The 25,825-nt window shown below is 42.1% G+C and overlaps 1 protein-coding gene across 3 annotated transcripts in view; it reads right to left on the bottom strand.

The window, feature by feature from the left end:
- Positions 1–4,654: 4,654 nt before the first annotated feature.
- Positions 4,655–25,825, bottom strand: part of NCBP1 (nuclear cap binding protein subunit 1) — a 46,011-nt gene continuing 24,840 nt past the window's right edge. For all 3 annotated transcript variants that reach the window (XM_030566351.1, XM_030566352.1, XM_030566353.1), the window contains 13 exons: positions 24,605–24,715; positions 22,689–22,753; positions 20,366–20,428; positions 19,736–19,810; positions 17,669–17,772; positions 16,158–16,280; positions 15,241–15,343; positions 12,353–12,446; positions 11,168–11,271; positions 9,837–9,951; positions 6,892–7,035; positions 6,373–6,486; positions 4,655–5,398 (listed from right to left, as the gene is read on the bottom strand). In XM_030566351.1, coding sequence (XP_030422211.1) covers positions 5,285–5,398; positions 6,373–6,486; positions 6,892–7,035; positions 9,837–9,951; positions 11,168–11,271; positions 12,353–12,446; positions 15,241–15,343; positions 16,158–16,280; positions 17,669–17,772; positions 19,736–19,810; positions 20,366–20,428; positions 22,689–22,753; positions 24,605–24,715 — 1,329 coding nt within the window. In that variant the 3' untranslated portion in view covers positions 4,655–5,284. The remainder of the gene's footprint in view (positions 5,399–6,372; positions 6,487–6,891; positions 7,036–9,836; positions 9,952–11,167; positions 11,272–12,352; positions 12,447–15,240; positions 15,344–16,157; positions 16,281–17,668; positions 17,773–19,735; positions 19,811–20,365; positions 20,429–22,688; positions 22,754–24,604; positions 24,716–25,825) is intronic.

Here is a 25,825-nt window from a genome sequence, read left to right as displayed (position 1 = left end):
GCTGTTTCACTGGTGCTCAGTTTATGCTTTCCTGTTTCTACTTCCCTTACCCCAAACACACTGACCACTCTTTATCTGGCTCCAGCCAATACACTTGAGCGTCTCTTAGCATTACTATCTCAGTGCTTAAAGTGTACACAGTATAGCAAGCTGTGCATAGCCCCTAGTTCGCTGCACCACTGTGACATTCGGGCACAACCCTGCCCTGCAGCCTTGGGTTCCATACGAAGCCTTGCTGGAGCGGCTTCCACCCGGGATGCTCAGACAGCCTGCCAGCCGCACCCTGCGTGTCTGTGTTGGGGTCACCCTGCAGTTACACCAGACAGTCAGGGTGTGGCTTGCATGCCTAGCTGCAAGGACACTCGCTCATAGAAAGATGAACTGCAGAAGATAGTTTTATATGGAGGGGATGAGGTTTGGATTGGTGCATGACCAGCAGTAATCCATTTGCCCACAATCAGCCAACCAAACAGAGCTGGGGATGAGGGGTTTGGAGTGTGGGAGGGGCTCAGGGCTGGGGGCAAAGAGTTGAGATGTGGGAGGGGGTCCGGGCTGGGGATGCAGGCTCTGGAGTAGGGCCGGGGTGCAGGAAGGGGCTCTGGGTTTGGGGGAGCTCAAGGCTAGGGCAGCAGATTGGAGTGCAGGGTTGGGGCATGGGCTTACCTCTGGTGGCTCCTGGTCACTGGTACTGCTGGGGTGCAGAGGCAGGCTCCCACCTGTCCTGGCACTGCAGACCATGCTGCGCCCCGGAAGCAGCCAGCAGGACGTCCGACTCCTAGGTAGAAGTGCATGCAAGCAGCTGCACATGGCTCTCATCTGCAAGCACTGCCCCCCTTCCCCCAGCTCTGGCCAATAGGAGTGTGGGGCCAGTGCTGGGGCAGCGCACAAAGCCCTGTGGCTCCCCTGCCTAGGAGCCGGCCCCACTGCTGGCCGTGGTACTGTGTGGGAACGGGTAGGGACTAGCCTGCCTTAGCTGGGCAGCATGGCCAAGGGGACTTTTAACAGCCCGAAGAGCAGTGCTGACCAGACCTGCTGTGACCCTGTATGAAAACCACTGGTCTACTGTGGGGGGGCTGTGTGCTGAGCCTAGTACCGGCTAGGCAAGGCTGAGCCTCTAGCCCTGCCCTTTGATCCCTACTCCCTTTAGGGTCCCTTGACAAGGGGGCAGGGCTAATTATGGGTGAACAGGGATTTAAAAAAGCCAGCTCATAGGTGACCAGATGGGCCAGGGAACACACAGAGCCAGCAAAGAGGGAGGGGAGAGAGGACGCGTGAAAGCCAGATACTCCTGATTAACAAAGCTGAAGGAGAAAAAAGAATGCAGGCAGAAGTCCAGCAGCAGAGTGGGGCCATCCAGTTTGTTGCACTGAATACAGCACATATGAGTACCTGCCTTGTGGGCAGGGGGTGAATGCGTGAATTTGCTGCAAGCAACTCATGGCCTTCAGAGACTGAGTACGAGCTCTGGAGACCAGAGCGGCTGAACTGGGAGACAGAGAGGAACAGAGCAGAGTGGCCCAGCCCTCAATCTGAGGCTAGTCGACCTACGCTATGCAACCCCAGCTAGGTGAATAAGGTAGCTGGAGCTGATGTACCTTAGGCTGAGTTACCGCAGTGTCTACACTGCGGGCGGTCAACGGGAGAAACTGTCAACTTACCTTACTCTTCGTCTGGGGTAGAGTACAGGGATCGACTGGAGAGCAATCTGCCGTCAATCTGGCAGGTCTTCACTAGACCAGCTAAATCAACCGCTGGTGAATCAATCTCAGAGCAAATCAACCGCTGGTGAATCAATCTCAGAGCGTCAATCCAGGCTGTTGCGTAGACCTGCCCTGAGTGCCACTGTGCTGTTGAGGAGGAGGAGGAGGAAGGGAGGAATATCTTGGGAAAGGAGAACATCAAACTGGAATGGAGGGAAATGATCCCATAGTTGGGATACTCCTTCCAGATGATATCATGATGTCCTCTTGCACCGAGGATACCCCCCTGAGGGAGGGGACCCCCATTATTAGGGGGAGACAGGTAATAATAATGGGGAATTCAATCATTAGCAATATAGATAGCTGGATTTGCCATGACCAGGAAACCATGAAATGCCTGCCAGCTACATGGAAACATTTTAATTTTTAATAGAGGCTAAAATTAAATGTTTCTCTCAAATACAAAAAAAAAAAGTAAGAGGACCAAAAAACGAGAGTGGCTAAACAGAGTAAAAGAGTCTGTTACAGGGGGAAAAAAAGGCATCTTTTAAAAATTGGAAGTCAAATCCTTCTGAAGAAAATAGAAAGGAGCATAAACCCTGGCAAGTCAAAGTGTAAAAGTATAATAAGCAGGCCAAAAGAACTAGCAAAAGATAAAAATTAACAGCAAAAAATATTTAAGTCCATCAGAAGCAGGAAGCTGCTAAACAATCAGTGGGGCCACTGGACAGCTAAGGTGCTAAAGGATCACTCAGGGAAGACAAGGCCCTAGTAGAGAAGCTAAATGAATTCTTTGCATTGCCCTTCACTGCAGAGGATTGAAGAAGATTCCCACACCTCAACCAGTCGTCTTATGAGACAAATCTGAGGAACAGTCTAATTGAGGTGTCAATAGAGGTGGTTTTGGAACAAAATTAATAAAATTATATAGTAAGCCACAGGGACCAGATGGGATTCACCCAAGAGTTCTGAAGGATCTCAATTATGAAACTGCAGAACTACTAACTGTGGTATGCAACTTATCACTTAATCAGCCTCTGTGCCAGATGACTTGAGGATAGCTAGTGTAACACCAATTTTTAAGAAAGATTCCAGAGGCGGTCCGGGCAATTACAGGCCAGCAAGCCTAACTTCAGTACTGGACAAACTGGTTGAAACTACATAAAGAACAGAATTATCATACATAAAGTAAATATGATGTTGGGGAATAGTCAACACAGCTTTTGTAAAGGGAAATCATGCCTCACCCATTATTAAAATTCTTTGAGAGGATCAACCAATGTGGACAAAGGTGATATAGTGTACACAGACTTTGGGAAAATCTTTGACAAGGCCCCTCAAAGGCTCTTAAGCAAAGTAAGCAGTCATGGTGTAAGATGGAATGTTCTCTCATGGATCAGTAAGTGGTTAAAAACAGAACACAAAGTGTAGGAATAAATGGTCAGTTTTCAGCATAGAGAGGGGTAAATAGAGTCCTCCAGGGATCTGTTCTGGGACCAGTGCTGTTCAACATATTCATAAATGATCTGGAAAAATGGGTAAACAGTGAGGTGGCAAAATTTGTAGATACAAAATTACTCAAGACAGTAAAGTCCAAAGCAGACTGCGAAGAGTTAAAGGGATTTCACAAAAATGGGTGACTCGGCAATAAAATGGTAAATAAAATTCCATGTTGATAAATGCAAAATAATTAACACTGGAAAACATAATCCCAATACATACAAAGCGATAGGGTCTAAATTAACTAACTGTTACCATTCAAGAAAGACCTTGGAGTCATCGTGTACAGTTCTCTGAAAAACATCCATCCAATGTGCGGTGGCGGTCAAAAAAGCTAACTATGTTAGGAACCATTAGGAGAGAGATACAAAAAATAGAAAATAGAATACCTCTAAAAATCCATGGTACATCCTACACCTTGAATACCACATGCAGCTCTGGTCGCCTCGTCTCAAAAAAGATGTATCAGATGTGGAAAAAGTATATATAAGGGCAACAAAAATGATTACAGTGTGGAATAGTTTCTGTATGAAGAGAGATTAAAAAGACTGGGACTTTTCAGCTGGGAAACGACAACTAAGGGGAGATACGATTGAGATCTATAAAATCATTATTGGTGTGGAAAAATAAGGAAGTGTTATTTACCCCTGTGCATAACACAAAAACCGGGGTCCCCCAATGAAATTAACAGGCAGCAAATTTAAAACAAACAAAAATAAATATTTCTTCACACAATGCACAGTAAACCTATGGAACTCCTTGCCAGAGATGTTGTGAAGGCCAAAAGTATAACCGGGTTCAAAAAAGAATGACAGAATCAACGGCTATTAGCCAAGGTAGTCAGGGACAACTCCATGCTCTGGGTATCTCTAAACCTCTAACAGATGCTGGGACAGGATGACAGAGGATGGATCACTTGATAATTACCTGTTCTGCTGATCTCCTCTGAAGCATCTAGCATCAGTCACTGTCAGAAGACAGGACACGTGGCTAGATGGACGACTGGTATGACCCAGAGTGGCCATTCTTAAGTTCTTAGGTGACTACAAGATTGCTGGTGGAAAAGCTACTATCAATGATAACAAGATTAACCTATTTAACATTTTGTATTCCAGTCTCTTCTTGGGAGAGAAGTTAGCATTTAAGGACGGTACACTGTCCATGGCGTTCAAATGGGAACTGCCTGATTCAGAGAGCATCCAAGGGGAATCTAATCTGAAGGGGAAACACCCTGCATGTGCTTCTATTATCTGAATGATTTAGATATTTTGACAGGCACTGTAAGGTGGTAACTTCTCTTTTTAGAGTGTTGGAAAGTAGCAATATATTCCTCAGAAGATGTCAGCATGAAGTTTCCCAACTGTTAACACTTCCTACAAAATCTTTTGTAATGAACAGTTATGTTTATGAGCAGCATGTTTGTAATTACTGTAATAAAGACACTAGACAATAGATTTAAAAAACATATTTCAACTGTATTTCAATCACATTGTTTCAAACTGTGAAAATCTATTCAGTTTGGTAATAAACCCATATGCTCTAGACTACTTTTTAAGCCTGACTCAGCGTTTCACATGCCTGAAGTTAAGATACTTTTCCTCTGCCTAACTAGAGAATTTATCAAGCTGCTCACTGAAGAGTTGCATGTCTGTCACATTCACAAGACGCTCTAGGACCTGCTTCACATTATGGTAATTAGGGGATCTGTTTGGTTTAAGGATTAGGCAGAGGTAACGAATTCTCTAATAGTTTCCTATTTATTTTTATATAAATGACAGAGGGGAGAAACAAAAAAAACAAACAAATGCTATGATGAAGCCAACATTCAAACCATTTAAAATTAAAAGGACAAATTAAAATAATTCATAATTATTCCACACCAGTCCTCTATCAGTTATAACAAAGGCCTATGACGCTAAAACAGTTGATGTCTGTTAGAGTACTGTATCTTTTACACAGAAGAACGTGGTAAGCCATCTTGCATTCAAAGTTTCTTCCTTCCCCATGTCAAGTTTTCCCCTTTTTGTTTAAAAATATGAAATCAGTGTAAGTCCTGCAGATACGACTCGGCATGTGAAAAATTCTCAAGCCTGCAGAGCACAGAACTGCTGAAAAACAGCCAATATGTGATGGTCCAATTCAGCTGTAAAGAGGAGGTTCTCCAAGGTCAGCATGTACTGCTGGATTATCTGGTGATGCTGCAGACAGAGACAGGCATCTTTATTACTCTTATTTGCCTTTATGTACCAAAACATGCAGAGAACAGAACATGTATCACACACTGCAGCCAAACTGTTGACCAAAACTTAGGGCTACACTGGGTTCTGGGCAGGGCTGCATGTAATTTCTACCAGGTGCAAGGAAGGTGTAGCCTGGGGAGATGACAGGATGTAGGAACTGCAGTTGCGTTTATATCTTGTATTACTAAGTGCGTGTACTCTCCCTGTGCAAAACAAGCTGGAAGATGCTAGCAACAGTGACTCTACATGAGCTGTGGGTGGGCCTCTGCACGTGCATGGGGTAACTGTAGGTTTGGGCCCAAATACACGCTAGGAGGCCATGTAAACTTTGTTTACAAATCTGGGAGAGTAATCCACATGAAGAATTACATACCACACCCTGTGCTGTCACCAGCCAGTACACAGAAAGGAACACTTTCAATTTCTTGGCCTGTTACTTTCAGCCAAGTCATCACAATCTTTAGTCTTTTTACACTGGTTACCAGATTTTAAAGAGACACCAGTGTTCCAAAGTTCTTGTGGTTTAATAGGGGCCTTTAAACATTCCCTCCCAGGGCTGCAGTCATTTCATAGATAAGGGTGTTACAACTACCCCCTTCTCAATCAATTCTTGGCACTCACATATAATAGTATCTCTTAGTAGAACTTCAAGTGCCTTTAACAAGCATCAAGTCTTGATATACCCCTTCCACTCTGAATTTACACCCATTTTACAATGGAGGGACAGTTAACAAATAGTTTCCCTACAGTAACAGTCACTGGCAAAACTGGGATTAGAAGCAAGGAGACCTCAGCACAATCCCCTGTGCTAACCAATTAGGACAAGGCTGCCCCAGCCAGCTGTATTTTAATTAAATGAAGTGGACAAGGCTAGACGAACAGGACGGAGTCTCAAGTCACTAAGCATTATCTACCTGCTGAATGAGACCAACCTGTAAGAAGATCTGCTGCAGTCTCTCTATACAGTTCTTGTACCAAGGCGTAATTACATCAATTCCACCAGTTTCACACCGCACTAAATGCTCTGTTAATATCATAATGAAACGCTAAAAAAAGAGAATAGTTTTAAATGAAGTACTGGTTAAGCATGAAGGAAACTCACTAATCTTAGATAAGTATGTATTATTCTGGACAAAATAATCCATGAGATATTCTACAGAAGTTATGAACAGTCAAGTCTGAATAATTCATTTAAATTGAGATACTAAACACTGCATTTAAACAAACACTGCCTTTTGCTTGCTCAAGGAAGGCGCAATCCAGTATAACAACTCCTTTATGCAAACACTTTGAAGCTGAACAAGGCCTCTCTAGGGGGAACCTAGAAGTTCCTTGCTCTGGAGTGGCCAGACCACATTACTAGCTTCCTATTCATCCTTCCTCCCACCTTCTGAATTCTAGTCCCCTTAGAAGTTGAGAGTTGCCAGAGGGATGAACTCCCACACCGTTACCTGGAATATAACGAGGAAAAGATTCTTTTGTTCACTCTGAGCAGACTCTACTTTCTCCTGCAAGCGTTCTATCTGCTCTTCCAACGGTCCATCTTCCCTATCGCTGCTTCGGTCATCGTCATCGTCGTCGTCATCACTGTCTCGCTGGAAGTGAAAGTAATGATGTTACTGACTCAGCCGGCCTTGGTAAAATTTGGCTGCTGAGATCCTGATACTGCCCATAGTACGAGGCATGTGCATGGCTGCTCATAACTTGCCTAATGAGGCTTGATGAAGTGGAACTTCTCTGTAATCATTTATCAGTACTGTATATTGACTGCCTTCGTGGGCTGTTTGCTATATGAATATGCTACTTCAGTTTACATGGGGCTGGAAGAGAAGAGGAATAGCTCAAGTCAGACCACTTTTCAGCCAACGCTTGCACTGAGGAGAGACACCACCAGGAACTAGGAGATCAAAACAACTGCGATAGGTTTAAAAAGGAAGATTCCTCCTCCTCCCCTCCCACCCCCAAGATGCGGGGAGTTGTCCGGTGGAACCAGACAGACATGCCCACAATCAGTGGGGCTGTCCGAAGAAGTTAGGCCGGCTTCATTTACCTGCCGGAGATGGTAAGGTTGTTTTAAAATCTTTAAATGCTTTGTTTCTACTGCTAAAAAAACCATCTTGGTTTAGAAAGGCAGGCTGGTCACTATACACACCACCGGGCACAGACTCCTGGATGGAAGAACAGCAGGTGCCAGGACTCAGTAGAATCCGCTGGGTGCGTGCAGTTAATGCCCTGGGTGCTGGGCCTGACCTAAGAGCACCCCAGGAGAGGTAAAGGCACGAGGCCTGACACCAGAGAGGGTGCACTCTGATACCAGGAAGGGGACAGAGGTGCAGTTAGCCCTTGTAATTGTGACATGGGCTCATTGTGGTGCTCCTTAAGAAAGAAAAATTTAGATAACAGTTACTGTCTGTCCCTAATCTATTTAAAAAAAACATCTTCAGAACTGCCATTTGACCCTTAGCAACTAGCCATGAGTCAGTTAAGGGAAGTTATACAAAACTAAATGCAGTTTAGTAGGAAATAAGAAATTGGGCAGATTAAGGTTTTGATTGCAGGTATTATTTGCTTTGTTAGTCTCACAAAAGATTGTTTTCCTGCAAATCTGCCCATAAATTAACAGCTATAAACTTCAAATATTTGTAGAAATACTATAAGTAAAAACAATTTAGGATGACAAAACTAGGGCCCTGTGTTAAGTAATCCAAGAGGTGTGATTGCCTGCATAAAAACTGACAAGCAAGTACTTTTCTTCCTCTGCAGCCCCAGACGTAACCTTTCTTAAAATGGTTCATATCAGCATTACAACAATATAGGTACAGTCCTCTGGATATAGAGCCCGGCACCATCGTTCACACAACACAGCCGACAATATTGTTCAGAACTGAATTTCAGCGTAATTGGAAGTGCATTAAATAAAACTAATTCTGCTAAAGATAAATGGAGAAGACATTCAAGGTACTAAGCACTTCTAATGCACACACAGACTTCGCGTGGAAGGGCAAGACTCAATTTTTTCCACAAGTATAGTTTGGGATGTCAGCAAATCAGCTTTCCCATTTAATCTATTTTGGCATTCAGTTATCCTTAGAACCAAAATGTAGCATTTAAAGACTTACCTTCTCGTATAGGAACTTTTGGGGGTACAGTCATACATGAGCATTCAAAATCAAGGTGAATAAAACAAATCAATGGTTTAAAAAAAATTGGATTTTTTTAAATTTAAATTGGATTTTTTTGATAAAATGCCTTTTGAGGAAAAGACCTATTTTAATTAAGATATCTTTGAGCTATAATGCATCTCATCCTGGAATAGGGATTATAAATTCTAATTCTGTAGTATGAGACAATATAGTCATGTCATGTTTAAGAACTGTTTTGTTAGTGAGTTCCAACAGTTCATGGATTAGGGACCCAGTTTTATGGGGTTCCCAGGGCTTCTGTATAGATTATTTAGGTTAATCTTTCTATCTACCCTATGGGACTCAGAGCCCAGTCTAGAAGATACTATCAGAGATGCTTAGTTTTGCAGTTCTCGAACTGTGGATTTGTGTCTCCAGAGATAACGTGCTTGTTAACAGCAAAAACATTTTTAAATAAATAAATAATACATAGAGGTGAGAAATAACAGACCTCAACTTATTTTCCCTCTGCAAATTTGTATACACAGAGTAAATCCCTTACCTCTCTCTAAAAGTGAAAAGTTTCAAAAAGTTCAATGAATAGAAGATTGTTGGGGGCGGAATAGATCTGGACAGGGAGAAGAAGTCTGGCGATAGTGTGAGAACCAAGGGACATATGCTTTTTTGTTAAACTATTATAGGTTTGCTGTTGAAGAAAAAAATCCAGAACACTTAACGTTGTTTAGTTAAAAACAAAATTTAAATGTCTCCTTGGTGATGTTCTCCTCCTAATACAGCATGGCAAGAAAATCCTCCAAATATTAATGATTAACCTGTTGAACTGGAGATCTGCAACACTGAAAATACAATTTCCATTGCTACACAAGAATGTAACAGAAAACGAGATTGAGTTAGGTGAGAGGTAGCTGACACCGCAGCATCTATAACTGGCAACAAAAAATTAGCGTTCTTTTGTAGTTAACTTATGAGAAAGACCAAAAAAGTAGTAAAGGAATGTGAACTGAGCTCCATTTACTTTGACTTCTTGGCTGTAACAGCCTTTACAGCTGTATTTGAAGATCATGTTAGTATCACAATCCCTGTGGAATCCAAGTCAATATCTAAGTGCTACTGATGTTTATTGTGTGTCTCACAGAGCAAGTCTCATATCAGTTGACCTGCATCTTGCCACAGAAAAAGTAGGATTTAGTCTGAAATGCAGTAAATGTGAAAAGTACATGGCTTTACTTCAAGATACAAAACAAGATACATACTCGTTTGTGTTGCCTGGCTAATCTTGCTTTAGTCTCCTCTAGCTCCTTTTGGATCTTCACTACGTGCTTGTTCATCTTACGAATCGTGGAGTGTAAGATCTCCCAGATATAGAACCTAGCAGAGAACCAATTATAACCTTAATGTAGCCAGTAACAAAATACAAGAACACAGCAAATAGTAAACTGTTAAAGAGTAGAGAGAAAAAAAACCCTTCATATCTAAAATTTTAGCTGTATTTTAACCACCTTATTCAGACTAACAGCAACAGTACAGATTTCAAGTGTTACCAGAATGTATTACATACTTTATTACAGAAATAAATGTACAGGAAGAATTTTCCAAAGTTTCAACTATAATCTGAATTCCTTTGCAATTTATGCAACGTATGCACATGAAGTACAAATATTAATAGTAGGGGAGTACACTTAAACAGGTGTGGTTTCCTATTACTAACAGTGGGATCTTTCCTCTATGTTACCTTGAAATATTAGTGGTGTTTTATTTTGAATTCATTCAGGAATGCATAAGGCACATCATGGATCTGTTTTGTTAGAATGTTTTACGTCAAGGGAGTTAAAAAATGTCAAGATGCTAGAGTCTCCTTAGGATACAGTCATGTCGTATCCTTTTGCTCAAACCTTGTTTAAGAGATTCTTTAATGGTTTGGATATTCACTGTAACTATAGCTATGTGAACAAATGGACTTTTAAAAAAGTCATTATCTGAATACAATGTACTATTAACTTAGAGCTGCAAGCAATAAGTATAATTCACAAAGGTACTGGCAACACTAGTACTTGCAATTATAGAAGACAGTTCCATGAACCACAGTCTGTGTCTGGGACATCCTTCCAACTCCCAATTAATTATTATTATTTGTACTGCTGCAGCACCTAGCAACCTCAGCCACATACCACGTCCTCATTGCGCTAAGGTGCTAAACTAGTGCAGAACAAGCCAGTCCTTGTGCCAACGAGCAGTTTGCATGGCGACGGTAGAAGTGTCCCTTCCTCAGAGCACACTGAAGTTATAAGCCATTGTCCAGAAACTAGCCGAGATGGATTCTTGGGTTCATGATAAATCTGCACCACCTCAACTCTAAATGGAGAATGTTGAATGACAAATATCCTTTTTGGCAGGCTTAACATGTAAGTTGTGTATGAAGTGCAAAGGTAATTTTTATTTTTTTTTAATTGTCTGTTTACCATAATAAAGCCAAGTATTAGAGCAAAGCAAAAAAAACCCTAATATTCAGTGTACATGATCCACAAAGTGAAAGTATATCTAAACCAACTGAATGTTAGTTTCAACAGATAATTCATTTTGTTACCTAGTAAAATCATGAGCAAGCTCTGGAGAGAAGATCCAGTTTGCCACGGCAGCACAATCAACTATCTGTGTCCTAATCATCTTATCCACAAGCACAGCAATCATCTGCATTGTGGGAGAAAAAAAATTCTGTTTACTATATTATAGCATCACGATACCTATGGTAATAAGAGATATTCAATCCTACCTGTTCATTGCTGGTGCGAAACATAGGATGCAACAGGTAAAAATATCCCAGGATTAGGTGCTATCAGTTATAGCTTCTCCAGTGACCCCTCCGCTCTCAACAGCCATCATTAGCTAGTGCAGCACGAATGCCCTCTGTAAAGGCAGCTGCTTCTCTAGAGGCCTGCTGCAACAGTGTGTGTGGATGAGTTTAACTAAAGGTGCAATTTTAACCAGATATGGGTAAGCTGGTGTGACTGTCACTGTCCACGCAGTGTTCACACTAGAAGACCTGCAACAATTTAACTAAATCTGTATATACGTTTAGTTCAATTGGTGCACTACTTTGAACTGAACACTAACGACTGCTGAATCACAGTAACACAGCCAAAGAATTAAGGTTATATTCACCTCAATTAAGTAACAGCCCTATCACAAAACCAGTCTGTTAGACCAGTTGATCCAGTCAATTCTACAAGCACATTGCCTTGAGCCCAAGTTTACCACAAGCACTTTTTATTTCAAGTAATATCTGCAGTCAGAGCAGGTTCTAAGTGACAGACTTCTATTTCTCACTTTGAAGCTTTTGGCTCAAGTTTAGATTTTGTAAAACAAACTCTTACAAAACTTAAGACCAAGAGAAATGATTCCATAATGATTCCCCCCAGTAGAAATGGCTGTTTTAATAAGAGACATTCTCTTGCAGGGTTAGCAACCCAAACGTCAAATTGCCATCAATTGAAAAAAATGCTGAAAGGAGTTAGCATAGTGAGAAACAGATAATCTGATATCTAATCTAAGATGCTGTTAGTAACACCTGTAAATAAATGCTGAATTCTTTCTAATATACAATTTAAGTAAACAGTGGCCAAGCCTTTTTTTTTTTTTTTTTTTGAAGTGAGCATAAAATGCAACTTTGTCTTTGTAAACAATTCAGTTTCTAGGCTTTTCAGTGTTCATTGTGTTGTATCCCATTATTGTGAGAATGTAAGCTTCAACAAACATCTGAAACCACCCTTACCTGTGGATGGTTCTTCCAGACCTCATACACAACCCTCAGCACATGGAGCTTCCCCTCGTCACTTTCAGCGAGGGTTTTGAAGACTTCATGAAACCTTATTATAATAAAGAAAAGTGATCAGTGGATGCACAGCGAGTAGCTGAAGTGGTCCAGCAGAAGTCTGGTAGAGAGTATGCCTATGCAGCCTATGGTAGTGAGCCTCCTAGTCGACAGACCTGGGCTTCTACTACAGCACTAAAAATAGCCATGTAGACACTGCGGCTCAGGCTAGAGCTTGGGAGGGGGACAGGGTTAGAGGCCAAGCTGCAACTTCAAAGCACTGTCTATGCAGCTATTTTTAGCACAGTAATATGAACCCCGCAAGCCCGAGTTCACGGACGCGGGCTGGGAGGCTCACTACTACAGGCTGTGTAGACACACTCAAGAGTACTAAGAAGTCACCTTCTACAAGACAGGCCCAACAAAGAAAGTAACAGACACCACTAACCGTCACCTTCAGCCGCCAACTAAAACCTCTCCAACACACCATCAAGGATCTTCAACCTATCCTGAAGGACGATCCCTCACTCTCAAGACCTTGGGAGACAGGGCAGTCCTCCCCTACAGACAGCCCCCCAACCTGACACAAACACTCACCAGCAACTACACACCACACAACAAAAACACCAACCCAGGAAATCTTGCTACAAACCCCAGTGCCAATTCTGTCCACATATCTATTCAAGGGACATCATAGGACCTAACTACATCAGCCACAGCATCTGGGGCTCGGTCACCTGCAAATCTACCAATGTGATATATGCCATCATGTGCCAGCAATGCCCCTCTGCCATATACATTGGTCAAACCGGACAGTCTCTACACAAAAGAATCAATGGACACAAATCTGACATAAGGAATCACAACATTCAGAAACCAGTAGGAGAACACTTCAATCTGCTGGTCACTCAACAATAGCCCTAAAAGTGGCAACACTTCAACAACAAAAACTTCAGAAACAGACTCCAATGTGAAGCTGCAGAACTGGAATTAATTTGCAAACTGGACGCCATCAGATTAGGCCTGAATAAAGACTGGGAGTGGTTGGGTCATTACAAAACCTAAACTTAATTTCCCCATTACTAATTTCTCCCTACTATTACTCACACCTTCTTGTCAACTGTCTGTACTACTTTTAAAGATATTTTTCCTCCCTTGGTATCCTGCTGTTAGTTGATTTATCTCATTAGACTGACCTCATACTTGGTAAAGCAATCCCCATCCTTTCATGTATTTATACCTGCGCCTGTATTTTTCACTTCATGCATCTGATGAAGTGGGCTCTAGCCCACGAAAGCTTATGCCCAAATAAATTTCTTAGTGTTTAAGGTGCCACAAGGACTCCCGTTGTTTTTGCTGATACAGACTAACACGGTTACCACTCTGAAACCTGGCACGGTGACCAGTTCATGGCAATTCTCTAATAGGCCACGCCTACACAGGAACACTTCAGAAAGTTAAGGCAGATGAACTACTAGTTTGAAACCGATGAGGATTAGGTCCCCACGTGGATGATCTCAATTTGGAGTAAAGCAGAATAATTAGGCTGCGGCAAGCCAGGGTATGAATCTTCCGCACACTAGCCTGCTGTGGTCTCTCGGTCTGTGCATGCCCTGGTGACACATTAAAGTACTTTAACAAACTGTTACAGTGAGTCATCAGGGTGTCCATAGTTTGACCAGAGCAGGCTAGTGTGGAGTAATTCAGACCCCAGCTGGACACAGTCTAATTGTTCATGTAGACAAGCCCTTAATGGAATTTAATCTACAGCGAAATATTGCCACTTCTCTCCTGAATGAAAGCAGCCAGGCATGGATTTAACATTTTAACTTATGAACATTGACTTTACATCTTTAGTTGATTTGCCTTAACCTATCTGAGTGCCCCAGTGTGGACATGCCCTTACAACATATTATCCCATATGCAGAACTAGTCTAAGTTCCACCAAGAAAGTCCAAATTAGTGAGAGACACCAAGCCTCACTCAGTACAACTGCTAAAAGAAAAATATGGAATTTTTAGACCATGCTACATCAGTTATGAGCAGAAAAAATGACTAGGACGGTGTTTGATACATCAGATAACCCCTTTTTGAGCTGGCTCTTCTCCCATGCTTGGGTGAGCTTACCTCCAGTTTTCCTAGAAGATTAGGGTACACGGGTAGAAGGTCACCTATGATTGCTTTCTGTTACAGCCTCCATTTCGATACCACTCCAGCTATCACAACTGAACCTAACTTGTATCTTAACTGCAGCAGAGCTTGCAGTGTCTAATACCAATATATAAATGATGTTGTCAGACCTACTTCCTTCCTTAGCTATACTCTGATGGAACCAAAAGACTCTCCAGCTCTTTATGAGTCCCCCAGGACTCTAGCAGGGTTCACATGTGGGCATTAAAACTTGTACCCATGCCATGCCCACAAAGTGCACTGGTCCTGGCAGGTGTGGCCTGAGCAAAAGGATGCACAAATTTGCTGCTGTGTCCTTTATGCTGGTGGGGCCCTCAGGACTCACTGTGGGCACCAGGAAGTGTGCTACCTATTGCTGTACTCTTCCAGGTGAGCAACAAGCTAAGGCAGGTCTCAGAACATGCAGAATCTTGACCTATCCATATGGAGTAAAATGCACATTACGATCTCTGCTTGGATAGTAAGATTCACACTACCACCCCTTTTAATATTAAAAAAAAAAGAAAAAAGCTATCAGCTCTTCTCTCCTTCCTTACTTTCACATTACACTGTGCAACATACAAAACACTGAAGCTTGTGGAAGAATAGCTCTACGAAGCAATTCACTGTTCTGATCAAATGCATTCCATAACCCCAGAAATAATGCATTTATCACTTACTTTGCCAGAGCACTGAATGAGTGGCTGAACGACTTGGCAGCTAAATGGAGCAGAGTCTGTACAAAAACTTCTATTTTCAAGGGGTTAAAGGTGAATCCTTCATCTGAAAGTTGTTTTCAAATTGAAACAGTGGGTTAAATTAAAATCAATATTGTAAGTATTTATCAAAATCTAACCCTGCAAACAAATCACTGAAGATAATTCATGGTTTCTTTATTTTGGAAAACTTAAGATTTAGCACTTAAGCTTTGCAGCCTGAACAGGGAATCAGTCAATGCTTCCTAAAAGCTGCAGTTTTATCAGCAACTCCCTCAGGCTGCCAGGTGCCGCCAAGCAGAGATAGTCTTACCTCGCTGACCCGCAGCTACTGAGTACATTTAGGACTACACTATATTACTCCCTTATCCTCAAACTCTTGTTCCATATCAGCAGGGAAGATTCCATACACATTTGAAAAGTTTTATCAAACTTAGCAAAAACGACTGCTGACTTTCAATAGCGCTCCTATCAACATCTTTCTTTTCAGTGGATAAATAGCAGTTTAATCCCTTTAGGATTCCTATAACCGAGGGGTTTTCTACTAATGCCAAGAACTGCATCCTGATGGTGAAGTTTGGGGGGACTATTTCATTCTTTCATACTATCTTTGTCAGCAGCAGCCACCCAATAGTACATCCCATACCAGTTTACTCCTTCCTACTACTATCCCATTGATAAGAATGGACCCTGCCTGTGGGGCAAGAGAAACAAGAATACACTCAACTTTTTATATTGGTTCCGTTTTCTGTTAAGTGACGCTAAATGGAGAAAGTGCACAAAGCCATGTACCAGGCACAGCTACTAGTTTGATAAGGTGATGAAAGTAGTTCTGAACACAGAAGAAATGACCTTTAATGCCTAATGTCAGATATCCTTACCGTCATCATCATCCTGGTTAGGATTGGGCACATCTTTTAAGATGCCGAAGATTTCATCATTACTTGTCTTATTTTTAATGGCAATGGTCAAACAGAGTGCAACAGTATATCCCGGCAGAGACTCTAAACATAAGACAAAAGGACTGATCATCTTCAAAATTAGTTGCAATGAATATGGGTTACTTTTATGTCAGCTTGTGCATTTCTCAGAAAAGCATACACATTTCCTTGAACAATTAAAAAAACAACAACAATTACTGCTTTGTATTAATAGAACTGAGATTTTGGCATGCTGGAAATATGGATTTTGCAGCAAGCTGCAAGCTCTCGTGCTACGTCTGCACCACATGCAGCCAACTCACAAATCTCTAATTTCTCTTGAGATGTGAACTTATTTTAATATTCAGTGAACAGTTAAATTATGTAACGACACTTCAAACCACATCCACAATTCCAGGCAGTGAGGACATTAAGAGCTGTGACAGCACCTCCTCACATAAAAGCTTTGCAAAACTAGTATAGTCATATAACTCCTTTTGTCCTCTCTTCCTCCCAAGTCCACCTTTACCTCTATTCCAGCAGCAAAAAGTTATCCACACCTAGATACGTATAATCTTTTCTGCCTTTCAACTCTCCCCTTTTGGATCTACCCAAAAATCTTGCTGCCACCACCCTGCTCCTCATGTCACTGGCCACATCAGCAGCCCCATAGAATCCTTCCTTCATATCTGCTACATCAAATTCAATACCCTCTTGGTCTGAACTTTAGAGGGCTTACATAACCGTTCCTTTGTCTACATCTGTGCTCTAACTTCTTCCTACTTCCTTTAAGAGTCTCTTCATTTCCTTCTCCTGCTCACCTTTGTGCCTTCAATTGTGACACTCCTTATACTTATGGCACTCATCCGTTTTTTCTTCTTCTCCTCCTCCTCAAATAATCTCTCCATATCATTTTTCACCTTAACTACTGTCTTACTCCTGTCTGTTTGCTTGCTTCATTTATTAGACAGAGTTCTTTGGCGCTTACCAAGAGCTCTTTCGTCTGTTTCTGAAACAAATGTGGCACTCAAAGACTAGTAACTTATCTTCACTATGCTGTTCAACTTTTGCACATCACTCAGCTCAGACACTGAAAACAGAAGCCAAATTGACTTTTAGACTTTCTTGCAACTAGCACAAAGCTGCAGTGTTCAGGCTGCAAACATTGCAGGGTAATTAACTTCAAACCAAGGTGTTTACATTGACATTTTAAAGTTTTTAGGAACCGTTTTTAGTGAATTCCCTCCCAACCTGCCCCAAATCAAAGTTTTAGATCTAAACTACATTACTGTGCCCCACTCAAGCAATTTTTCCAGGTCAAAAGTCAGCCTTTTTATTTCCACTGTGAATTTTCTTCTATAAAGATAACTAATTTGACTCAAACTAGAGGTTTCCTTGCTTGATCCGATCTCAAAAGATAAATCATATTTTGATAGCATTTTGAAGAAGAGGTTAATAGCTTTTCAACTTACTGTTGCATTCATCTCCATATTTATAAATACACGATGGGTTTGCAGGACGAAGGACAGAGAACGTAGCAGGAACAATATCTATTATTCGCTGATGGTAGGAAAGCCTGAAAGAAAATTTCAGTTGTAATAGAATTACCAGTGGAATATTCTGAGGGATACCCCATGGTGTTGTCTTAAGCTCTTATTTTATTACCTTTTAACTTAGGGAGAACAAAAATCAAGAAGTCTGATTATTACTACATTTTATTGAGGATAGTTCCTTCCAGACATTAAGAATCAATTAAACCAGTTTATGCATTGACCTTCCAATGGACATTTTAGATTTGAATAACTTAAGAAAAGTTATATTCTCAACTTCACATAATTAACTTTGCTCATACTGAAAGGTTAAGAGGAATCATCAGTCAGGGCCACCTTTTATTCAAACACTGCACATGCTATGTGGATCACAGGCAAGATACTGGTGCTAAAATTTAAAAATCAATGAAATAAAGTCATCTTGACTTCTCCATTTTAAATCTCAGTTCCCTCCAACCTTTATAAACATTTAAGAATTAGCCTACCATCATTTGAGATGAGATGGAAGAGATCCACAGACAAAATATTTCTTTTGCCAGTCAGTGCTTTTACTCCTCCTGTACTTCCTGACTCAATACGTGGAATTGAGGAATACGTGAAAACAGTTTTCACTTGGGATTCTAAGGGCTTGTCTACACTATAAATCAGGTTGACTTAGTTTAGGCCGACAGAGCCATCATGATAATTCAATTGGCTCTTGGTGTCCATACTACTCTCCTTCTGCAGGTGGAGCGCTTCCTCACCTGGTGTGTGTGCACCCACTGGAGTGGGGCATTGTGGGGCACTGACAGTCCCATGGGGCTTAATTTCCCAAAAGAGAGCCAACCAACAGAGAAACTGACATTCTTGTCAATTTCATATTGCTATTGTCTTTGCTCAGAGAAGCCCCACTTTGACAGCTCTGGGAGCTTCACAGGGAGCTGGGAGCCCAGGTGCTCAGGGCATGGCAGCTGGGCTCAGGGCAGGGAGCCAGGGCACCAGCCTGCTTGGAGCAGATAGCTCGGGGGGCAGCTGGGTTCTAGCTGGACCCCCCCGCCCCTTCCACTTCAGTGTGACAGCCTGAGCTGTGAGCCAAGTTCACAGCAGGGAAATCTATCCACCTTTCTTCTCAATTTTATGGCTCCAGCACAGAGCCATGAAATTGACAAAAATTTTAGCCAACTATAAATGTAAGTAATGAAGTGTCTACACTGACACGGTTGCCCTAACTACATTGAAATAAGCCCTACACCTCCTGTGGGTATGATGTTGGTAACAGGGCACTTACATCGGTGGGAGCAAGGTTGTAGCATAGACACTACCATAGTTAGGTTGACATAAGCCGCCTTACATGAACCTAACTAGTGTAAATGAGGCCCATGTCATTACAGCACTTTGAAAAAAGTTTTACCCTTATTCCCTCCCCACCACGAATTGCTGGACCAATCCTGAACACAGACAACTTCCTTTTAAAAGTCAACGAGAATCCTGGAGCCTCATCACCAATCAAAATTAGGCCCTGTGTTACCTGCAAGCCATTAAATAAGGTCGAACTCAAAAGTATGTTCCTTCTTGCATTTAGTTTATGAATGACTAATATTTTCCAACAACATTACTTCCTCTGCTGCACCGCCCCCCCTCATCAACTTCCATCACGCAAGTCTGAGTAAAGGGAGTGTCTAACCCTATGAACTTGCATCTAAAAGTGAAAATGTAGGTGTGGATATTTCACCTCCTATTTAAAGGCATCACTTCTCCAATCTATTAGGAGAGTGGGAGTGTCCCATTATTTCCAAGAGTCTTATCAGCCAAGACAACAGAACAGATTGACACATCTACTGAAAACATGAATTAACAGAATGTGCTGTATGGGAAAGAGTTCATAAATATATATACAGGCACAAAGTTGAAAGGAATCTGGTTAATAGTATCTAAAAGTAAACAATGATCAGACAAACTTGATAGTAAATACCAAGCTCCTAAAGTGCTATGTTCAAAAGCTTCACTTACCTCATGCATTTTTCCAAAACTTCTTTTACAAACTTGGGTTTGGGCTTGTCAAGGTCATGAGTAAGACAATCTGACCTATCAAAGTGCAAAATTTGATAGCATTTAACAAGCACTGTCTTTGCTTCTTAATCTGCTGTTAGATTGGCTCAGTGCTATACGAAGTGTTCATAGATTAAGCACAGTTAGTTAATCTACAATGCTCTCTTTCCTGTTCTTTACAGGTCTCAGCAATTTTGAGATGGGGTATTAACACATAGTGGTATTAGAATCTATGAACTGCCAACATGAAGTCTCATCTTCGCAAATATATATTGAAATAAGTGATATCTAATTATAGTAAAATCTGTTTTAACTGTATTTAGCAGATTGTGATATATTAGTTACACAAGAATAGTATTCTGCATCCTGTCTAAATTTAAATGGTTATAAAGTTAAGGCACTATGGTGATAATTCTAGTGCACTAGGGTGATAATTCTAGTGCACTAGGGTGATAATTCTAGTGCACTAGAAAGATATTAGCTACAGATAGCTAAGGACAACTATTAGCAGCAACACTGGAAAGTTCTGGATACGTACAAAAGTTGTATGCAACATAAATGGCACAAATGGGAATCCCAACAGAAACTTACCAATCTTCCCAGCTCCAACGGAACTGAAAGTTACTCAGATGGTGGGAAAACCAGTTCATGAACCTTTTAAAGAGGGAAATGTTATAGTTCTATTAAGTATGCAACACCACACAGAACAAAAAATATATATCAGATGAGCTTTTCAATTATACTTTTCAAAGGCAAGCTTAGTCATTTCAATAGCCGAGAAAAATGTGTCCCAAAAATGAATAGAAAAAAGTCACACAGTAAGTCATTAGTGAGTGGCCCATTCGGTTAAAAGGCACACTAATGTCTAGTACGTTGATGTTAAAGCGCCGTTTATAACGGAATGCAAACACACTGCTATACTAAGGTCAACAATGTTTAGCGTCTTTGCTTTAGGTGCCCAAGTGAAGTGGGATATTTTCAGCAGTGCATAAGAGACTTGGGATTTCCTCTGTAAACAAGTGAAAATTGTGCTCCTAAGTCCCCTAGACACTTTAGAAATTTCTCTCTTACACAGCCTCTCCCCCACCAGCAATACTTGCTAAGCACTGAACTCCAAATTAAGCCAAGTTTGTCAAGTATATAAGTCTACCTACAGAGGTCTTTGGTCATATATTCATATAAAAGTGCAACAGGCAATTTCAAAAGGGGGTTATTAGATTTTTCTTTTTCATTCTCATCACTATTTTATCAGCTAAAATATGATTCAGGCATGCAGAGTAGTTTCTCTTATTTGGCAGATAACTGCCTTTACACAATCCTTTGTAAGGTACAGCTCCTCTCTTAACTACTAAAAGTCGCTGATTAATTAGGTCACAATGTAAGGTTTTAGAGCAATTACTAGCCTGCAACGTTTAAAAAAAATTCACATGAAGTCCATGAAGCATCAAACAAGGAAGAATGAAAAGTGACAACTCTGCAGTTTTAGCCCACTACTACCTAAGCTCCCACCCAAATAACGACAAAACTTTGTTATTTGGTTCCAGGTGGCTCCATCTTAGTGGTCTGCAAGGCACCTCTAAGGAGTAAACGTTGCGTTCACCAGACATTAAGGCCATGTCCACACCTTCAGCGGTGCGTAGGGTGCATGTAGCGACATGTGGCAGCGTGGAAAGGCTTCGGCAGCAGAACACTACACTGCTAGAAACAGGCACTTCTTGGGAACGTAGAGAGCCATGCAGAGTACGGACCCTGAAGTACTGGTGCAGCTGCATTCTGCATGTAGAAGCAGTGCAGCACAGCCTACACTATTTATACCCACGCAGGGGGTGGGCAGTGTCTGCACACTACACACCGTCATAAGTGCAGACACACCTTAGGTTTAGCGAGTCTTTGGCCTTTTTGAGACAGAATGGAGATAGTCTCATGTTCTGTCAGATTCACCACATTGGTCCCATTATATCTATTTATTAACATAAGCAAAGATAGCTGACTGCAAATATGTAAGTGTCGTAATGATTTCCTCCATAGCAACTGCAATTCTTACATGTTGCACAAGTTTCACATAACCCTTAGAACAATGAACTGTCACACTCCTTTAGCCTGCTATCCCACTGTGAACCAACTCTCAGCCCCTCCCTCAGGCCAGAGGATGGAAGTGGCCTGCATCAGCAGAGCAGCGTGAGGACTCAGCTCAGAAATGCACCATGCTCGTAGGCTGAGCAGTGATCTGGAGGGCAGTGGGTTGGCAGTATAAGGCAACTGTCCTTCCGAGAGTAGGGAGAGCAGGGTCTCAGCAGACAGCAGAGAAGGGTGAGCAAGTGCTAAGTAGATCTTTGATTATTAGCAGGTAAATATGCCCAATGGTCTGATGTTAGATGGGATGGGATCTGAGTTACTATAAAGAATTCTTTCCTGGGCACTGGCTGGTGAGTTTTGCCCACATGCTCAGGGTTTAACTGATCGTCATATTCAGGAAGGAATTTTCCTCCAGGGAAGATTGGCAGAGGCCCTGGAGGTTTTTTGCCTTCCTCTGCAGCATGGGACATGGGTCACTTGCTGGAGGATTCTCTGCACCTCGAGGTCTTTAAACAATGATTTGAGGACTTCAGTAACTCAGACATAGGTTAGGGGTTTGCTACAGGAGTGGGTGGGTGAGATTCTGTGGCCTGCTTTGTGCAGGAGGTCAGACTAGATGATCATAATGGTCCCTTCTGACCTGAAGTCTATGAGATTCCCATCCTTCAGTTAAGAAGGCTCAAGACTAGAGCTCAAATCATTAACACTATTTAGGATTTACAGTTGTTTTTTAATGGCACCAATAGGTAGTAAGAAAAGTTTCATGTGACCCATTTTCAATCCATCAGTGTACAATCAGGAAAACATTCTGATGTTCCTGATATGCACAAGCACTTACCTGTCTATACACGTAGTGTTCATTGTATCCAAACGCATGTACAGCATTTCTGTGGCTTGTGCAAGCTACAAGTGTCTTATTAAGGCAAAGAGGAGTCTGACAAATCAGAGCGTATACTAACTCTTTCCACTTTCTTTGGAGGGTTTGCAGATGGATGCCGCCCACCCCCCTGTAACATCTCACTTTTCAACTATCTCATGCTGGGGTAAGTCCTGGTAATTTCATGGAAAACAGGGAAACTGCAGTTTGCCCAATAGGTAGACTCTTGTCTCTGCTCATAAAGAGGAATATTCTATAAGACAACGGAAGCTGCACATCTAGTGACACTTGCTGCCATCCAGCTTATTATGGGGACCCAAATTTCAGTGACATCAGCACTCTGGCTTCTGAAGAGACAGAGCTATTTGGAAAGGATGCAGTCTCACACACTAAGGAACTCAGTAACAAGAACAAACCACCTTCACTCATTTTAAACCTCATTTCTCTGAATACTGCATTGGTTTTGCCACATTGGTTTTGCCACATTTTTTTCACCACTAGGGTTAGCAGAGATTTTGGGGGAAGAATTTAAACAGAAGGCAGCTCAAAAAAATGGATGACAGTCCTCCATGATTCTTTATTGCTTATATATTTAAAGCTATGGGACAATGTAAGATGGTAAGGGGAAGACATCCCCGCTGCAATGCAGCAAGAAAACTGCAGCAGCTATTTCAGTGACGAACTTGTTGCATAAAGGTAGGTTGGACATTAGGAAAAAGTTCCTAACTGTCAGGGTGATTAAACACTGGAATAAATTGCCTCGGGAGGTTGTGGAATCTCCATCTCTGGAGATATTTAAGAGTAGGTTAGATAAATGGTCTATCAGGGATGGTCTAGACAGTATTTGGTCCTGCCATGAGGGCAGGGGACTGGACTCGATGACCTCTCGAGGTCCCTTCCAGTCCTAGAGTCTATGAATCTATTAAACTGAGTTGAGTTAGAAAGACTGAAAATTTTCACCCAATCAAGTCATCCAAAGTCAATTTTACACTTTTTTATAACACTGATCTTCTAGAAGCCAGAGTGAGCCTTTAAAGCTGGTTCATTTCAGATTGTGATACCACTGATATATAACAAGTATGCCAAAGACTTAACTCTAAATTTCAGGGACTTTATCTGAGCTGCAAAACACAAACTGTGATAGTATCTGAAACTTGATATTTCAGAAATCTTAAACCATAAGAACTTTTTAAACTACCCGCACTGTTTAAGTGATGTCCTTGTCTCTTGCAGGACAAAGATCTCTAAGTCTTTGCAGGTAAGTAAGGAGAATATAGTCTAAGAATTTACTTTTAAGTTTATTTATAAAACATACATTTTGCTGTTGGTCACGAAGTGGTCTCAACATTAACAAGCCTTAGAACCTCTATTCATTTAACAAGTGAAATTTCTAGTGGTACAACTTACACAAATGCTGCTGCTATTTGTGATCTAATTTTAGAAACTTATATTAACTAAGAGTTAATATGCAGACACATAGTAACTGAGAAACCAATGTGCTCTGTTCTCTGTCAGCAAACCTGGCATATATTTACTTCAATCTGTTTCCTGTATTATGATTCAATGATACATTATAATTACAGTCATCTATTCTAGCATTTGGAATTTATTTTTTAAATTAGTGCTTAAAACACTGGAGATTTTCCCCCATCACTTTGACACTAGAGACTAAGGTAACAGAACTACAACGGCTATTTGTCTGCATTGTTCTTTCACATACGAAGTACTGATGGTCAAAGTATTTGCTGGTTTTATTCAACTGAATAAAGGGAGAAGGAAATAGAGTCACTGCTAAAATTCATGCCAATACTCAGTTTTCCAGAGAACAAAGGAAAAAGCATTCAAAGCTACCGTGCTCCTTTAACAAGGAAGGATACAACCTGTGGTAAAGAACCAGGTTGAAGTTTGCACAATTCAATCAGAAGTGTTGTATACATGACCTCAATGTGTGGAGGAACTGGAAGCTGAAACAGTTCTGCAAATACTACCTGGTGGGAAGAGGAGGAGGAGGAAAAAAAACAACATGTTATCAGAGCCCAGTCTAGACCCATGCACACATTTCCATCATCGTGTCCGAGTCTGCAGAATGCTGACCAGATTCTGCCGAACAACAATATCATGTACCACAAATAAGGCATGTTTTATCTGTTAAACTCCTGCCATGAGGACTATAAGATGTGTTTATAAAGTGGATAGCTTCAAAAGAATGCCTCTCTTACTGAGAGCACATGCATATACTATTCATCTGCAGCCTTTTAAAAGTTTCTGCAACAAGAACTACAGCAAGACCCATTCTGGACCCTCAACACCAGAGGTCTCAAATTCAATTTACCTTAGGGCCAGTGTCAGTCCTCAAATTCTCCCAGCGGACCAATATCACTCATGCCACCCATAACCCCGCCCCCCCAAACTTCACCCCCCACTTGCCTAAGTCTCTGGGAGTGAATTTGGGTGGGGGAGGTGGTCTGGGGTGGGGATTGGGGTGCAGGCTCTGGGAGGAAGTTTCAGTGCAGAAGGGGTGAAAGGTTGGGCTCTGGGAGGGTGTTTGGGTGGGGGAGAGGGTCTGGGGTGCACGCTCTGGGATGAGTTTGGGTGCTGGGTGTAGGCTCTGGGCTGGGGCAGGGGATGGGGTGGCAGGCTCTAGGAAGGGGGAGGAGAGTGCAGTGCTTACCTGGGGCTCCAAGGCAGGGCAGGCTGGGGGGGGTGTCTTTATGCGCCGCTGCCGCTAGGCACCGCCCCTGCAGCTTCCCATTGGCTGGGGCGCTCGGGGCAGGGGCAGAGCGGAAGCACAGCCCCACCCTGCCCCGGGGGCCACAAGGAGGGGCCGGCAGACTCGTGGAGTGAGTAGGCAGATGCCACTCAGCTCCACTGTGCTGCCGAGGGCCCGGGACATTGTAAGGCGCCTGGGGGCGGGGAGTGCCTGGGAGGGGCAGATGGGACCAATGGAGAAACCCTGCCCTCAAACTGCTGGAGCCCCATGGGCCACATTGGGAAGGTTTCTGGGCTGGGAGTTTGAGACCCCTGTTCAACACAGTGAGACACTAAATACCCACCACCTTAAATGCCACTCTCCCACTCACTCAACACCCCTACAGGAG

This window comes from Gopherus evgoodei, chromosome 6, assembly GCF_007399415.2.
Source record: "Gopherus evgoodei ecotype Sinaloan lineage chromosome 6, rGopEvg1_v1.p, whole genome shotgun sequence".
Lineage (NCBI taxonomy): Eukaryota > Metazoa > Chordata > Testudines > Testudinidae > Gopherus > Gopherus evgoodei.
The sequence above is the reverse complement of the archived record's forward strand: the minus strand, read 5'-3'. Positions and strand labels throughout refer to the sequence as shown.